Source organism: Thunnus thynnus, chromosome 13, assembly GCF_963924715.1.
Source record: "Thunnus thynnus chromosome 13, fThuThy2.1, whole genome shotgun sequence".
Classification (NCBI taxonomy): Eukaryota; Metazoa; Chordata; class Actinopteri; order Scombriformes; family Scombridae; genus Thunnus; species Thunnus thynnus.
Genome location: NC_089529.1, coordinates 23,495,581 through 23,514,500, shown reverse-complemented (window position 1 = coordinate 23,514,500; position 18,920 = coordinate 23,495,581). Strand labels below are relative to the sequence as shown.

The 18,920-nt window shown below is 39.9% G+C and overlaps 1 protein-coding gene across 2 annotated transcripts; it reads right to left on the bottom strand.

Annotated features, from left to right (window-relative positions):
• Window positions 1-403: 403 nt before the first annotated feature.
• Window positions 404-18,903, bottom strand: bckdk (branched chain ketoacid dehydrogenase kinase). Of its 2 annotated transcripts, XM_067608737.1 has the most exons (12): window positions 18,476-18,903; window positions 15,477-15,545; window positions 15,275-15,385; window positions 13,280-13,327; window positions 10,773-10,892; window positions 10,411-10,497; window positions 8,652-8,750; window positions 7,786-7,859; window positions 7,051-7,179; window positions 5,158-5,247; window positions 4,779-4,934; window positions 404-4,256 (listed from the first exon to the last, which is right to left on the bottom strand). In XM_067608737.1, the coding sequence occupies exons 1-12, from the start codon at window positions 18,719-18,721 to the stop codon at window positions 4,112-4,114; spliced, it is 1,374 nt and encodes a 457-aa protein (XP_067464838.1). In that variant the 5' UTR covers window positions 18,722-18,903; the 3' UTR covers window positions 404-4,111. The 2 variants fall into 2 exon arrangements, with proteins under 2 accessions (XP_067464838.1, XP_067464839.1); XM_067608738.1 differs by lacking the exon at window positions 10,411-10,497 and having other exon boundaries at window positions 18,476-18,902.
• Between the last annotated feature and the right edge of the window lie 17 nt (window positions 18,904-18,920).

Below are 18,920 nucleotides of genomic sequence, written 5' to 3'. Positions count from 1 at the left end.
TGTTTTCAGTTTTTGTACTTTTTCTCTAATCTTTGATTTTTGCTGAAATATTGGATCACTTGAACATTTATTGAAATGAAACCATTTGAGAAGTTTAGAGGGAAAAATCACTATTTAGTGGAGCTGTTAACAACTCATAGACATGTGAAATGTGACCCCGACTACACACAAACCACTGGTTTCATCTTTAACAATGTGTTGAATTTTAAAAGCTTGTTATATTATCCATTGTGTCAAATCTAAAGCAACAATAGGAACAACTTAATACTCCAGTTTGTTTAAGTTTATGACCAGTAACAACCAGCCTATATGTGATTAAAGCATATTCATTGATGGAGGTTTCTAGCTTAATGTTTCGTATTTTATGTGAACACATGTGAAATGTATAAAAACACTCTCAAAGTTCCAACCAAGTAAAATTTAATGTCTACAGAGTCCTGAACACAACAGAAAAACATGTGGGAGAAACAAATTTCAGTCTAGGAGACAAACACTCCATGGCAGCACGTTTAGTAGGTAACAAGACTCCATTGTTTGGCTTTGTACTGGAGATGATGTTCAAATGATATATATATTTTTTTGTTAAAGTCTCATTTCTATATCTGCAAAAATTACAAAATCAAGAACCTGGAAAATAGAAGTGAACTAATATGTTTTATATCCTCTTCCCCCTTCAAAAACTAGAATGATGCTCTTTATGCATAATATTTTCCCCGACTTTATATCCCCAAAACTGTTTTTTTTTTTCAGTCTGCCTGTACTTTTCTTTTTAGGCCAGCAGAGAGCAGACAGTGCACATTCAATGCTTTGTAAAAGTCACAGCCTGGCTGCTGCATCCAAGATTTACTGGAGCTTCCTTCAACATTTTGGAATAAAAGAGAATCTCTAAACGACGCCGGTTAATCCGCTAACGTGTCTCGAAAAGGACGCAAACCGTGTTTACCAGCATCTGGCAGCTATGTGGTGTTTACTTCCCCTTTTACTTTACATGCATAAGCTACATATATACTACATCTTCAAGACCTTCAAAAGCCACAATAAACACATTAATCCATATACATGGCCTCAGTACGGATACAGGTACAGATAATACAGGCCGTCCTCCGTCATCCTGGAACTGTGAATTACACAGGGGGTTGTTTTTGTTTCATAAAATCTCAAAAAAAACAAAAAAGAAGAAGAAATTAAATCAGATTCACAGCTTTGTTTTGATATCTTACAATTTAAGTAACTGGTTCACGTATGTTTTCACGATGTCTCACAGACTGAAATCTCATTTTAACTTAAAGTAACATTTGTGAGGAGACATTTTTGCAAAGAAAAAAATGAAACTTTTACTCAGTTTGTAAGATATTAAACATTCCTACGGAAGCCTGCAAGGGACTATATTAAAATGATTATATAAACTTGGGAAAATTATAACACTATGGTTGAATTACATTTTCATTTTCTAGTTTCTATTATCATTTTTATATAGTCCTCTACAGGCTTCCATACATTACAGAATCTTATGTTATTTATGTAATTTCCCCATTTGACTAATCAATGTGTGTGATTCTAAGGCTTTTATGAGAAAATGTACAACTCAAAGACTACAATACAACTGATAATTAGTCGGTCGAGTCTGTCAGAAGCAAAAAATGAAAAGCTGAATGATTTGCAAAGTTCATATATTCTGGTTCTTGTCAATAACAGCACAAGTTCCCCAATGCCCTTTGTGCTAAAAAAAAAGATAACTGTAAGCTAAAATAGTAACAGAGATAAAACTAGATAAATGTAGCATTATCGTTGATCTTTTGTTTGCCAACTGGTGCCGACTGGGGAATGTTCAACAAAATGTAAGGAGTGCTGATGTTGACTATGTGTTGTATGAGGGAGTATTTCTAAATCACATGACTTGGCTTCAGTTTTGTTTTTTTTTGTTTTTTTTAAAATCCTGAGTTGATGAGACGTTTACGGTGACATCACATGGAAAAAAAAAAAAGAAAACATTTGAATTTCATCGTTATTTGAGAGTGTGGGCTTAAAAAAAACAGTATAAAACTGTCCCCATGTTTGTGGGTGGGAAGCCAGTGAGGGATCATGTTGGTTTTTTTTTTGCTGCACTAGTGACTCCCAACTGGTCGGTCAGGGCACCAGCGGATAAAGTCAACTCAGGTCAGAGTAAAGACCTCAATATGCTTCAAAGTGCTTAAACAGCGTCTGAAATTCCCTCCGATAGCAGAATTTGTATGAATTTCAGAAAAAGACGAATCATGTCAAACTGTTCATCCTCTATACAACTACTTCTATCACTTTTTTTTTTGTCTACAGTTGAGTGAAAAACTGTGAAGAGAAGACTTCTGGGTGTTTACCCATTTTTAAGATTCACTGAGACAAAAACATCCGCTTCTTAAAAGAATGAAAACAGGAAGGCAGTGGGATGCAGCCAGAAGGTGGAAATGGAAATGATGGCCAGCTTTTTTACACCTCATCTAGTAATTTGTCCATTCCCGACAAGTATAAACACTTTTCTCTGTAGATGTGGTCACATGGCACGACATACATTTGAAGCATACTGAGGCCTTTAGAAGTCTTTAAGGAACATTTCTAAATTGGGAGAAGAAAAAAAAAACCCAAAATAAATAAAAACACATCAGTTGTCTCAAGGTTATTGCATAATTAAGTTACGATCTGGAGATAATAAACTGAAATGATGATGAGCAACTTTAGCCGATCTGAACTTCCATAGTTAACGGTGGAGAAAATCCTGCTATTGACCCATTTTTAAATGTAATCTTATACAAAACTTGTTTCAAAAAGACAGCAAACTTGAAATACAACTGACACACTTTCTGAAAAAAAAAAAAAAAAAAAAAAAAATCAGATGAAACAGAAGAAAAGAAGACGATGTTAGACAATACTTCTCCGTTATATTGTTACTCTGAAAGTTGTTACAATAAAAGGTCAAAAACTGTCGTGATTGGTGCAAATGCAGAGCATTACGATGTGAAATCTATTCATTGTGCAAAAAAAAAAAAAAAACACCAAAACTAATGAAACTGACTGACTTGGTGTGCATCTACCAATAAAGGCAACAACAACAACAACAACAACAACAAAAAAGAAAAAACGCAAGAAAAAGTAAAAGTCAGCATGCAGTTGAAGGACTAGCGTCACACAGTAAGGCAACTGAACAGCTCGTTTGGCTTCCCTGCCCGAAAGCTCCTCTAAAATACTGCTGAACGAAGATGTTCATCATCATCATCACGCTGTGTGTGTGTGTGTGTGTGTGTGTTCTCAAAACAGAACAAGACAGAAATCTGTTAATGAGCATTTGGTGTTTTGGCAGTTTCTTCTACATTTATGTTTGTTTGTTTGTTGTATAGCTAAGGGCTTTCAAGGGTTGAGGTTTGCTCACAAGCACATCAGCTTTAATATGAGGACGCTGAAGTTCAACTTGTGCGCGCTCGCCACCAAAACCAGCTGTTTTCCTTTGTAGACCTTAGATTCTGATAAAAAAAATAATAATAATAGCTGATAAGATACTGGAAGGATTTGGTAATTTAAACTATAGTTCTATTGATCGTCGTGGAGCATGTGAGCAGCTTCGTGAGGAGATTTTGACAGGGCTGCTGGAGTGTCTCAGAAGTTTAATTTGTAACATTTATCATCAAAATGTCTGTTCCTGTTTTGAGGCTATGTGACAAGTAACTTCAAAAGTGAACTTCTTTAAAACTGAAGCTCTTTTTTTTTTTCTCTCTCTCTCTCTCTCTCTCTCTCTCCATCCTTCCTCATTAATATCAATGTCCACTATCATGCACAGTTTGTCCCGATAACCTAAACATTCAAAAGTTCATACACCCCCTTGAAATTTCAAGATGACATGCCACAGGGTACAAAACACAAAGGGAAACAACCGAAATCATCAACTTGAGAGCTAACATAGCTTATAATCAGTCTAAGGCAAAAAAGAAAAAGAAACAAGTAGTGGGTTGGTGAATTTAGGAGCTTTCTGACAACATACTGTAGAGGCTATCACTTTGTGGACCGAAGTCCTGAAGTCCCTCTGTACCCCCCTTTGCATGGCCTGATTCCTGAAAGTTGGGGTCTACAAGGATGACCTGGGGTTTTACACTCTGAAGCTCTCTCCTTTGCCGTCGATGTGGCGCAGACGCAGGTAGACATCAGTGCCGATGCCCTGCATGGACTGCACGGACAGAGAGCCGCCGAGGTACTCAGCGTAGGCCCGAGACGTGGGCAAGCCGAAGCCGAACCTGCAGAACACAAAAAACACAAGACAGCGGGTTGAAGATGACGGCGAGGCATTCAGGTACAGCTAAAATAGCTAAAATGATTTGTTGTAGGAAAAACATGCAGTCACGAGAACCAGGAAGTCAACATGGGGGGCAGCCATGTTAGTCTGGAGCCCTGCAGAAGCTGCTAGTGTAGTTTTTCTGATCCCGAATCAGTGCAACTATTATAGACTATGTGGCTGTGTGTAAAAGGAGCCCGAGGCGTGATTGTCAGCTTATCTACGTTTTACAGACGTGGATTGTGCACCATCAGTGTGCAGAGACATTTACATACCTCCAGATCAGCTTCAGCAGCTTCCTCAAACCAGTCACTGAGCTTTATTTTTCACATTTATCCATACTGGTTTAGACACAGCCAAAATCAAATGCGATGTTTTAACACAACCACTTTCCTTTCGATGACCACACAACGCAGGGTTAAATGTCGTTTCATCTACAGAGGTAAACATGGAACAAACGTATTCTGTACTTCTAAATTCTTACCCATGCATAGGCCCAGACTGGTTTCCTGTGTTGGTAATGTTGTTGAAGAAGTTGCTCATGCGGGGGTCCTGTGCGCTCTCCTCAGCCGTGCTGAAATGGTAATCCATCACTTTGTCTATTATGTTGTGAGGGATGCCGCCCCCCCGGTCTGAGATCCTGCAAAGACAAAAAAACAAGCTTTGAGCACCACAATACCTGACCACTGTCATTTTCTTTTCTTTGGCTCAAAACACCGGATGCATGAAGGAAAACTTAAAACACTAGTTGACATTTGAAGAGTCTGTTTATAGCAACGATTGCATTGTTATAATGCTTTACTTGGGATCCAGCCTAGATTCTAAACTTGCAGCAGCAGTGGAACAGATGTTGAGCCACTCACCTGATGACAAAATCAATGTCGTTGTTGGCAATGGTGACGACCACATCAGGCACGTTGTACGGGGTATCTAGATGGCTCTCCATGGTGGCCCTAAAGGGACAAACAGATAGATGTCAAGAGGAGTAAAATATTGAGTGTCAAAAAGTTATTTCTTCAGCAACAAGGGCCGGTTGACATGGACTGTACGTCTCTGTGCAGGATGGAATCATCAAGGATCTTTAATCTTTAATTTAAAAGCCTGCAAACAATAGTTCAGTGTCACCGCTTTTCTAAATCACTCCTCGCCTCTTCTGCTTCTGTCCTCTAAACCAGTAACCCAACATGAATGAGAGGAATGTAGGCAACACGCAGTCAGCACCTCCAGCCAAAAACACACAGTCCTCTCAGCTCTGATGATGAGGCAGGACTCACTCACACCAGGGGTACAGTACACGACCTCAACAGGAAAATATATATAAAAATCATCATTTGTTGCCATTAGAACGATGTTGATAAAGGACATTTCACTCAAGAGACAAGTGTTGCTTCCAAAGATGCTTGTAAGGTGCAGCAGAAGGAAACAATATTAATGATTCCTAAAGGTTTCTTGACTGTTCTGTTCTGTTTTAAGGCTTTTTAAATTCAAGTTGGTCAATACAGACCTTAACAAACAAACCTGTGTTCATACTTGAGCTGTACTTGATTGTGTGAACTCTTCTCAGTGTTTCTCCTATAACTGGACAGACCTGGTGGGTCGCCAGGCCGACGAAAACCCCCGCCCTCAATGCCAAAAATAACGCCAAATATCCTTTCATTCAGAAATCAATAGCCTCTGTGCAATGAGTCGACCTCTGTGACGTTGTCTGGTAAACTCTTGGTAGCGTAAATAGTATAGGCCGGTGTGTAACGTCTGTGCGTAGCAACTAAGTGGTTGCAGAGCAGAGGAAAAGGTTAGCAGCGAGCTGTCAGTCTGGCAGTAAATGTACAATAGAGGCTACAGTGTGTGACCCCCCCCCCCCAACTGCTGGCAGAACGCCGCAACCTGACGACGCTAAACGTCCAGGCCGAAGCACTCAACCTAGATGAAACACAGCTTCTACATACGACGTTTCCTCAACCAAGAGCTTCTTTTGAAGTACTGGTAGTTGTTTGCTGAGTATTTTTAACAGAACAGTCCTGACTGCATGTGCTGTTCTTTGTTTTATTGGGCGGCAGTGGACCAGCAGAGAGAACTGGAGTGCCTCTCATAGGGATTCCAACCAGGTTTATTTTAGATTCACTTGTTCCTTTACCAATAATTTAATGGCTCACGGCCACAATCTCGACTGTGTTCCCGTATGTGCCCAGAGCAACTGTTTCCGAAGTCAGCGTCCAATAACTACTGGTCAGGAGCACTGGGAGATTTCTCATTTCATTTTCTTCTTTTTTTTAATATCAGTACATCTCATAGTGTAAGTTTCACCACACATACAGATCATGGATTATGATGAGACGCTTATACTCTTAAAAATGTTCCTATGCTAGAAATGAGGGTTTGTGGTGAACTGAGGTAATGGAAAATGTTACTTTAACCATTTGCTCTTATTCTTTTTTATGACATTCTCATGTGGATCTTTTTCCATTCTTCTTAGTTTTAAGTATAAAGTATTTTAATATTAAACATTTTGTTTTGTTTTTGCAAGTTTCATGCCCAAGATTATAGGAAATCTAACTGAACTTTTAACTAAATTGAACTAAAACAGTTTGTTTTCATTTGAACTCTGTTAAAATATTGCATGAGTCCTGTATTGTGGATCGACAGCTGACACATCCTAACTTGTGAAACTGCATCTGGAGTTCTTTAATCAACAGGAACAGAAAGTCAAGCCGGAGATGAACAAACATCTTCATGTATGTGTGAGCGGTGACGTTTACCTCATGGCGTTCTTGAGGAGCTCAGGCAGAATGTAATCCAGAGGCAGAGGGATGAAGGGAAAACGAGCTGCTACGTGTCCGTTGATCCTCACTCTGGGCGAGTTACCGTACTGGTGCTCACACAGACGTCTGGTGGACACGAGGAACACATGAGGGCCGTGCAATATACGGGATATGATCCACTAACACCTGTGCTATAGAACTTCATGTATAGACCGAGCTTGAGAGGGTTTGGTGCCACCAAAGATGGCGAACGTTCAGGATGATGTGACAGCTACAAATAACACCTGAATTGTTTGCTGAGAGCCATCTCAGTCGATTCATCCAATAGATGTTGAGATACGTCATGCAGGACCAAAGCGGTAGACATGATGGTTTATTATAGGGGATTACATGGTACACAAATGTTGATTCCATTGTGTTCAAACATAAATAAATAATTTCCAAGCTGGTTGACAAATTATTAGTCCACATACAAAATGAACTTTTTTTTTTTCTTTCTAACTGAGCAAAAGTTACAAACTCTAAAAAAAGGTCATTTGATAAGATTACAGAAAGTAAACAGGAACGATAGCTCCTATCTCATTCACAGCTCCACTGCTCTGAAACACGTCTGCTGCTGACGGTTTATCAGCTGACCTCTGACCTCTCTCTGTCAACAGAGTGCTCAAACAGAAACGGAAAGTCATCTAAAAAAGGTGATAAACAAACAAATCCATGTGATTAAACACTTACCTGGCAAAGTCAACCCACTTCTCTATGATTTTTTTGGGAGACAGACGTCTGCATATGATCCCAACAAAATCAGGCTGAAATGACAACAGAAATACTTTAATTATCAACAAATAACTGTAATTTATCTCTAGAAGTAGATGTGATGTGAATGGGAGGGTTTTTCTTCTTCCTCCTGTGTGCTCTTATTAATTCATTTATTCAGATACTGTTTGAACTGCATAGCAACTCATTGGTTTTGGGTTTTATTTGGAACTAGTTTTGGGTTTAGAAGTGTTACTTTATATACCGGTGGGTTAATATTGGTCTTTTTTGAATGTTAGATATTGGCGATCCATGTGTTTCAATGAGTCAATGAGTCAGTCAGTGAATCCACAGCTGAAAATAGTCCCCAACAAGTGCAGAATTCACTCCTTTTTCTGTAATGTTTGCTAAAACTACAGCTGCTGTAGGAAATTATTCAACCTTTTTTAAAATGAAATCATATATTTGTGAGCTGTTTTTACAGATTTCCATCTTCATTAGGAACCAATGAGCTTGGAGCTGGTGCCACAGACAGAAAGATTAAGGGACTAACACATTGTTGATTTTGGTCTTTTCATGATATTCGTTGTAAATAAGTAACCTTGTCTTTTAAAACACTTTGTAATACAAAGTTTAAAGGGTTTGCTGCATACCTGGATGGCTTTAAAAGGCAAATAATTGATGTTCTAAACTGTAGAAATTGACTACATGACCGATATTCACCAAAGGTTAACAGCCAATAAAAGCCAAACAACACTAACCCTAGACTATCTAACCTGCTCCAGACAAACAACACAGTTAAAAGGTTTAAAAATCCTGTGAGTAACAGAGACAGTCAGACGTACATTGTCTTCATGGAGAGCGAGGTGGTGTGTTGCCAACATTCGGATTCCCAGACGAGAGCACAGCGTTGTATCCAGGAAGCTGCGGACCATTGTCTCATCCTGTAACACCGGGGGGAAAAAAAAAGCTTCACAGCTCAAACAGTGAAACCAAAAACAAACAGCTGATGAAACCTACCAAATAAAGATCAAGAAGATTTCCTATAAAAACAAAAATCATGGACATTACTACAGCCACTGATTTTTTTTAGATTAGATCAGCAAGTTTCATAAGCAAAACAAACCAGTCATTATATGCAGAGAATGAGACTTCCTAACTAGATTCAAGACACTTGAAATACATTTAATTTAATAATAAGAATAATAAGTTTATTTAGTATAGCACCTTTCACACAAAGTGTTTCACAAGAGTAAAAGTTAAAAATAAGACCATGAAACATACAAACAATAAAAAACATACAACACAAGTTAAATTTAACACAGAAACAAAGCACAGGCAACAGGGTACCGCGAAAGAACAATCACTTCACATCACACACATATCAAGGTGACACCATTTAAAAAGTTGCTTTTTAAAAGCTTCTATGGACACCACATGTCTAAAGGAAGAGAGCTCCGTAGTGTTGAAGCCACTATTATAAAAAAGGCACCTTTAGTTTTCAGCTGAGACCAAGGGACAACCAGTAGGCTCTGGTCAGAAGACCTAAGTGATATTGGGATCGAGAAGATCACTAATGTACTCAGGTGTCTGTCCATGCATGATAACAAGAACCTTAAAATGAATCCTAAACTGGATGGGAAGCCAATGTAAAGAACTTAACCCTCCTGTTGTCTTCCCGTCAACCGTGCAGCTTTTGTCCTCCCGGGTCAAAATTGACCCACAGATGCTATAAATTTTAATAAAACACCCAAAATTCAATGAAAGTAGTGATTGTTACTTTTACTTGCACAGTAGTGTGTGGTGTGGAACCCTCCATGTGATTTTCAGGCAATTAGATCAAAGAAATCCACGACCGTGCAGCTTTTGTCCTCTCGGGTCAAATTTGACCCGGGAGGATAAAAGTCCACAGATGCTATAAATTTTAATAAAACACCCAAAATTCAATGAAATTAGTGATCATTACTTTTACTTGCAAAGTAATGTGTGGTATTAGATCCAATAAATCCATATTTCTGACATGACGGGTCAAATTTGACCCGAAGACAACAGGAGGGTTAAAACGGGTGTAATGTGATTCATCCTGCTGGACCTGGTTTACAGCCTTGCAGCAGCATACTGGACCATTTGTTAGACGGTGATAATGAAGGTTAAAAATATAGACTTTTAAAATGTCCTGCAGTATTAAAACGTGTTCAACAAGTGTCTTTCATACAGAGTTCCTGTTAAATTACTGGGATTACCTTCCAGGCATCGCTTGTGATTTTCACTATTGCTTCTACATGCAGCCACATTCGGGAACATTTCCGTCTTGCGCCTTTTTCACACATGCCAAAGCAATTTACCGGAATAGACGGGGGGCAAAAGGTCAGTCCAGTGGACGGCGGTAAAGCAACACTCATGGATGCCAACTACCATAAAACTCAACAGGAGAAGAACATGTACACAGCGGAAGACGTGTCTTATTATTTTCAGTTTCCAGCCATTCTTGGAAAAAAAAAGGAGCTTGTTTACAAACACAAGAACTTGAGATTGCTTGTTAGTTATCAAATCACCCACAAAAGCATCGGCAAGGCAACCGTAAACAAGTCACGTATTAATTACGTCATCAGCAGAGTCTTGTGATTGGTTCGCTTTCTCCACGTCAAAGCATCTTTCGTCAGACGGACGTAATCCTTTACGTGCTTGTCCCTGCAATGTTACTGCTGTCATTCTCAGCTGTACCAGCATTTTCCCTGAAATGTTACTAAATCTTGAGGTGGGAAATCGACGGTACAGATTTTTTTTCCCTGAATATCGATCCCTGCTCCCATTCATACATGACCCCGTGCAGGAAATGTTCCTGAACATTTCAGGGATGGACTGCATTTGTGAAAGGGGCTATAATCATTAGCGGGGCATCATAGGGTCTATAATTTAGCTCATGAAGTTTGGTGTTCTCATGGTTCTGGAGGTGCAGCTCTTACCTGCAGGTGTTTGCGACACTCCCTGAAGCCCTGGGCCAGCATGGTGACCACATCTTTGTGGTCATCCAGCAGCTGCTGCACCAGCTTACAGAAACGAGCCTCCACGTCCTGATCCTTGATCTGTCAATAGAAAGGCACGCTTTACATCAACCCTGTAGATGCTGTTTTTGCTTGGTTTTCACTCCCTTTATTTACAGACCCTACGGCAAAGTTACTGCGTGAGAGGGATCCGGGCCTATTTCTAATTTCCCCAGTTTTATAAGTATATCTCATCATGTGTTAGGCTGCATTCACACCAAATCAGGCGGTGTGGCGATTCATTTGAATGGGGGTAGTGCGGCTAGGCTGCGGCCGTTTTAGCCGCTGTGGCGCCGCACCGGACTGCGGCCGGAAAGTTGAGCCAGAGTCAACTTTTGGAGAAACGTAACCCGACGTCACTGCTGTGATCGAGCGAGCTAGAGAGTGAATGGGGAGAGGGAGCCCACCCACCACACCTCTGCTCGACCCTGCAGCTGAACGCCGCACCGCCTGATTCGGTGTGAATGCAGCCTTTTAGTAAGAAGTCTCCCCGTTTTCTCTGCTCCCTCTCTGCTGAGTTTCTCATTTGCTGTTTCTTTTTCTATCAAGGTTTTGTTGCCGACAACAAAAACTAAACAGCATTTCTGTAAAAAAAAACAAAACAAAACAAACTCAGAGCAGCAGAGAGGTGAGAATGACATGTCTGTGGTTGTATTGATGGAACAAATGCCTTGGAAACATCACAATTTACCATTTGAGCCATTATAGTACAAGTAACACCCGTAACAAATTTTATTTGTTAAAGCAGAGTCAGAGAAGCAGGAGTATCAGAGCTGAAAGCTGGTAGACATCCTCTAATCTTCACGCTCATTACTCACAAATGAAACTCCTGGAGCCCTTTCATCTGTTCATTAGAGTCAGAATAAATAACAAGCATCCAGTAAGTGGAGTGTATCCATAGTGATTTACTTTTCTGGGTGTTGTAAGTACAAAACCTGGCTCGAGAGGTGTGTTTTTCTGAACCTGGTGAGTCTGTATTTAGCTAGTTTACTAAGCCAGAGGGCAACTTTTTTTTTCAGATCACACTGATACATAAAAGGGGTGCCTGCATTTATACACAGCAGAACATAAAACACGTCGAGCAGGTCTGTTCTTATCTGCGGTATAACGTGTACTAACACAGGAACAAAACAGACACACTTTTCTCTTTGTCAAGAAAAAACCCACATAAGAAGTGAGTAAAAGGCCACGGCTCAGGCTGTTCACTGCTGCCGTCAGCACGCTGTCTGAATCCAACCTCAACCCTCAAAACCTGTAGCTGCGTTACACAATTACATTTTGATTGAAGATCATAAAAGTTACAGTCTGTCAGATTGAACAGTTTACAGCCTTGCAGCACTCACACACCTCAGTGAACACACACCTCTTCTTACAACATTGCTACTATGTACTTAGGTAGGTGTGTATTTACCTTTTTACTCTTTCTTATGCACTTTATCTGAAGTCTGATGCCTCATCTCAGCTGAACTGAAACTTGGAAACACTTCATCATCATTTTTAACATTTAAGATTTCATGCAGCAGCTACAGGGGCGTCATGTACAGCTCTGTTTGGCTGTTGTTGCTGTGAGAAAAGCAGATGGCTGGATTGTTTTGCCGAGTCAGGTGTGTTAACTGAGAAGTAAACTGCTGACGCTTTGAAAAGAAAGTGAATTGATTTCTCTGCAGAGTAATACTGTAAATACATTTATCTATTTCCCATTAATTGATCATTTACATACTTCAAAAAAAATACAAGGTGGTTGAAGTTTGTCAAATGTGAAAGTTTACTGCTTTTCTCTGTTTTTATATCGTTGTAAATGAAATAATTCTGGATTTTGGTCAGGGGGTTTTGAAGCCGTCACATTTGAATTAATGAACCGACTCTTGACGTGCTACATGCAGGCCCATCAGAGGTTAAGTACACATTTCCTGTTTATTGACATGAATAAAGCCACTCCCTGACAAATGAAGAACTTGAACTGTTTTCTGTGTGTGTGTGTGTGTGTGTGTGTGTGTGTGTGTGTGTGTGTGTGGTTAGAATTAGGCAAGTAGTGGTTATGGTTATGGTAAGTCTCAATGAAATGAATGTAAGTCTATGTAATGTCCCCAGAAGTGACCCAAGTAAACGTGTGTATGTGTGTGTGTGTATATATATATATATATATATATATATATATATATATATATATATATATATATATATATATGTGCGTGTGTGTGGTCTGACTTAGCCTACTTTCAGGGACACATTTCAGACTTAAGGCTAGTTAAATGGGGACTACTTGTCCAATTGGGGATAAAAGCCATGTTTGCAATTGGGCAAGTGGGAAAAAGATGATTTTTGGGTGGGAGTTATGGTAAATCTCAATGAAAAAGTCTATGTAATGTCCCCAAAAGTGACCCAAGTAAACATGTGTGTGTGTGTGTGTGTGTGTGTAGGACACTCACCGGGGGAAAGTCAATGAGCATGTGGTAGGCTCTGATATACAGTTCGTGCTGTAAGAAAGCAGAGGAGAGGGAGGAGGAGGTTTTAGACACATTCTCTGTGATCGTCCATTCAACCAGAAAGCATCACAGCACCAGCACCAGCACCGGCCCCTGACTGGGGCCCCACAACTCCACTGACAAGTCCATGTGGCTTATATTACTGACATTTTTGGATTGCTTCTACGTGATGAGTTCTCTTCCCCAGAAAAATAGACTTTGTTCCTCAATTAAATTCAGTAAATATCTAGTTAGTTTAATTCATAATCTGTGGATGAGTTGAAAATCTGCTCCAGTCGTTGGGTTTTTTTTTTTTTTAGCAAGAGAGGCGAGGAGAGGCGAGGAGTGAGAAAGTAAAGTCACCCTGACCTACATTACAACCGGTGACACACAAAAGGATCTGTGCTTTATGTAATTGGCACAGAGGAGCTCGGCGATACTGGGGAGGAAGGAATCTGGGTGAAAGTTCATCAGCAAAAAAGACATGTGGAGGCTATGAATCGGTTATGAAGGAGCTGAAGGGAAAAACACAGAGAGAGACGGAGAGAGAGAGAGAGAGAGACTACTGTTCCCACACAGAGGCCCTGGAGACAAATAAGAAACTCTCACTGGAAACAGAAATACGCCGATCGACGCTCTCATATTTAACAATTTGCAACAAAATGCGGCGGCGCCATTTAGTTTCACAACCACGTTTATGTAGCCGTACGGATCCTTTCACGGGTTTTATTTACTGATGTTTAGACATATCTGTGTACAAGAAAGTTCAAAGGAATTTTGTTTTTGTCGAAAATGGCATTTGAAAAACTCGACAGCGACGTGTCTTTCCAGGAACGGTGACCTTGTTGCCCCGGACATTCCACAGACCTCACTGAGGACGGTTTTCATTGGACGTTCTCCTGAAGAGACAGTCCCCGTGAAAACTACTGAAAATAGCAACTGTTTAGGAATTATCATGAGCAGAAAAACCTTATTGTTAAGTGGCGTTCAGGCTTGAATCACTCATGAATTTTGTTTTAATTCTGACAGATTCTCTTAATTCACTTTCATGTGTCATTAAAGAATGAATCCGTCCGTATGAGTGTCTGCATGAGGCCCGTCGTGCAGAACATCAGTGCATCTTGTGCATTGAAAAGTTAACCAGTAGTAACCTTTTAAATTCTTTAAACTGACTATGCAACACCTACAAAAGCTTTTATCTGTAATCTGTCATGTTAACCCAAATACTGAATGTATATGATACCACTGCTGCCATGTTATAAAAGGTCAAATATGTGCAGCATCATCTCTACAGGTGCTTTGAAATTTACAGTTCATGATAAATTAAATTGGAAAATTACATCCTGTAGCTTAATAAAGCAGGTTGTAGCTTAACATTAAAGGAATTGTTAGCAAATTAATTAACAATTTATGGGCCTGAAGTGGATAATCGAACACTGACGTAGTGTCCCGACACCGTTTTTGTATTGATATATTTGTTCCCTGCTTATGAGAAGATGTGTAATCCACATTACTCATAGCAGCACGATGAGCTCATGTTTCGTTTTCCTCAGTGTGGCGTCTGTGGTCGCTGTAGTCATGTCGCAAATACAGCAAACTGGTGAAATGTTTAGAGTTTTGATGTACTGTTTATACCGAGGTAGCTATGACATCTATGAGGAAGACTGTTGTTTGATGATTATTGCATCAATGTGATGAAGCATTTAATTTGTCTGGTGTTTTATTTGCTGGATTAGACAAAAACAGACATTCCTTCTTACAGTGATAGAGGGTTTTACCACCCAGTCACTCCTCCACATTAACAGACCGTCTTCCTCCTTTCATCCAAAGTTCAGCCATGACTCTCCTGTGCAGTAGCCTAGTTGTTACTTTCTTATTATAGGATGTGCTGCAGTGTCAGTGCAGTGCCTTTGCTTCATGTGTAGCTCCGCACTGTAGCGAGTGGTGAGCGGTTCTTACCACTTGCAGGATGGTGGGGTTGCAGCCGATGATGAAGGGCAAACTACGGAAGCCTTTGATGCGATGAGCGATCCGTACAGGCAGCTCCTTGTGTAGATACCCGGCGCTGCTCTGAGGTCACACAACAAACAGTAGAGAGGAGCGGATGAGTGAGGAGTCTCATTCAAAGATGTAACTTGGCGGTTCTCTCAGAAATATTTACCAGGATGTGGTGTCCGTCCGGAGACTTCCCAGAATACAACAGGGTCGCTAAGGTCAGTCGCACCGAGGCCTGGAGAAACATACGATCACACATTTACAGTCAGAACTAATTCAAAGTATGAATTACTTTCATACCTTACCAGAGAAATATATATAATATATATACACACACATGCTGCTATTACACACATGTACAGTCTAAAGTTGATTTAAATAAACTAAAGAAGAAATAAACAAGATTATAAATCTGATCAGACATTCTGTGACAGTTTTTGATACTGACGCATTTCAGTCAATAACCCGACCAATAAACCAGCTGGCCAATATTATCAGCTGATGACGTCATCTTCTCACAGAGATATGTTTTATATTGAATCCAAAGATCAGTTTGCTGTCATGTAGACATGTTGTATTTTAGTCATAACTCTTTAACAACCAGCTGATGTATTCTTATCAGCTGTTTTTATTCTGAAATATTGATTATCAGTATTGGCTTTAAAAAAATCCAGCAGAGGTAAGACTCTGATGAAACTGACTCTTTGAATGATCACAGTTGGTTAAATATACACTCGACAAACACGTTTTGTTATTGAGGTCATAGTGTGTGGTGGTGGTTGTGTACTTGGAGGGCATTATGATGTAAAGTGTTCCTAATATTTTGTCCACTCCATTTATATACATGAGGAGGGCAAAATATAAAATACACTTTTAACAAAAAGCTTCGTAACGCTTTCGTAATGAGTTTAATGGCAGAGCCCTTGTTTTGGATTGCATAAGATTGCACAAGTGATCTTTTTCAAAGAGTGTATTTATGTAAGTATAAAAATATAATTTCTGTGTCAACCATGAACAGAGAGTCAGTCAGGCTCAGCCAAAGAAAGTCACCAGTGCACCAGTGGATTATGGGAGAGAAAGTCTTTTCAAACATTCACTGTGCAGTGATTAGATTTCAGGTCAGTGATTCAGTGAACACCGTTCACACCTACAAGACAATGATATGTAACATAATCCCCCAGCAGCCCATAACAATCACATCCACAGAGTTACACATGCTATAGTGTCAACATTACCAGAATTAACTCGACTTACTGAAAATTGAAAATATGAAGCTTCTGACAAATATTAAACCTACTTGTGATAGAAAACCTTAAAGCACTGCAGCTGCAGCCGATAATATCAATAACAGCAGGTCTTATTTATGTAAGCTGGTAGTGGAATTATTGTCATTATAGCTGCAACAATTAGACAATTCATTCATAAGTATATTTTGATAAAAAGCAAGCTTTTTGCTTCTATAAAATGACTATTTTGGGGTTTTGGACTGTTTGCCAGACAAGCAAAGACATTTGAAGACATCACCTTGTGCTCTACGATACTGTGAAGGATATTTTCACTGTTTTCTGTTCTTTTATAGTCCAAACAATAAATATTTAACGCAGAAAATGAAAGTCAAGAGGTCACGTACAACATTAGAATCATTCTTCAGGGACGCATCAACATCCTCAGCAACTTTCACTTTTTTTTTCTTATCTCTTTTGTCATCTAGAGACCTGTTGGGGATCCTGAGCCGCAGGTTGAGAACCCCTGCACTAATGCTTGACTATAAATCATGAGACAAAAACCGCGGCTGTGTTCAATCAGACAGATTTATGGTCTCTGAGATCAGTAGCTTCCATTTCTGTTGAAGACTGTTAATTACTTGAGTACTTTCCTGGCAGCTTTAGGTTTTGTTTACTACTCTGCACTTTTGACTACTGCATTTTTCATTTAGTCCAAAGTTGCACAAGAGGGTTTATGTTTTATTTCAGTGTTTTAGATTAAAAGGCAGCTGCAAATACCCTCATTTTACTGTTTGTTTTGCCCCAATCTGAGTGAAAAATCTGAACATTATGTCCAGACAGGCTGTTAAACATCTCAGGAAGTATTGAGACATCCGCCTTGTTACCATGACTAAAGCTTCTCTGGAAAAAATGTTTTGAAAGAAAGGAAGGGCGGATTTTTAAAAATGTATTTACATTTCTTTTTGAGTCTGCCTTAAATTAATAATTTTACATGTTTGATTTACACTTAACGAACGTTGAAAGACGAATATAACGGATAATAAACGCTATAGCTACAGTTACCAGAGCCTATAAGACACTTGAGTACTATTAAATCCAAGAATAAATAGAAATGTAGACGGTATGTTTCTACAGAGTGAAATAGTAACTGTAGCCAGATAGATAACGGATTTCATGTGGGTCAAACTGACCTCCATCGCTGAAACTTGACTCCGTTATTGGTCAATCTCCAGACATCTACAGTTTCAATGACAGCTTTGAACTGTCAGATTTTCTTGTACGGTTAACGTCAGTTACAACAAACCACCACGCTGCCAGGATTTTCAACATTTTAGTGTTAATTTGACCGAGATTAAGAAAACCTCTGCTAGCTAAAACATTATGTCCTCATGACAAGACCGCGGCGCTGCGTTCAAGTCCTCGGGAGCAAATCATGTCGCTCATGTTGCTGTTTAAGCTAAAGTTATGCACTTTGGTTATTCATAAATATTTATTACAATAGTACATATCGTCACCATCGTAAACACTGTATTGCCATCAAAAATGAGATCCAAAAGTAGCTACTTGAGTTTTCATGTGATATAGGTTACTTTCCATTTTGTTCATTTGAAAGAAAGACATAATTTAATTCATTTATCACAGGTATTTCCTAGTTCGTGACAACTTTCTCCAAGTTGGAAAGAGAAACTGAGGTTCCTCTGCTAGTTTGGATCCCGGAGAGTAACTTTATTAAGCTAACTTTGAACGCTAAAGAGGATCCGCTATCCGAGAAGGAGATAGTCATATTTACTACGTTTTCTGTGTTCTATGAACGCAGCACAAACCTTGCTAACGGTTAGCGTTACTGTCAAGCTAGAATTAGCTAGCTTTACTCCCTTGTTGCTACAGTAATAAAAGAGCCGTTTAAGAGACGCACACCGGCAAAGAGTCACATTTTTACCTTTTCTGCGGAGACGTCGATTGCAGACTGGTTGTAAAACGACGTGACAGTCTTCGACCGCTCTCTTGCCAACTCTGAAAATCCCTGCATCGAGGACGTGGACCGAAATCTCCGGTTCCCCGTACTTGATATCGGCGGCACTGTTTTGGTGACGGGGGCCAGCAAGAGGCTGCCCAGCCTCGGCCTGGCCCTGCAGGTAGCACCGCTCAGCATCTCCACCGCTATACCCGCCAGTCCAGGACGCATTTGGAGACAGGGTGTGTGTGTGTGTGTATATGTGTGTTTGTGTGTGTGTAAGTATGTGTGTGTGTGAGAGAACAGGGCTGCCCTGTTCCCGTACAAGCAGTTGTCTTCTAATGGACCGCTACGAGGCCATTAGGGCCGCGTCGTAATGGTGCACAAAGGCACGTATCTGAATACAGTACGGAGAGGGTACAGAAAAGGG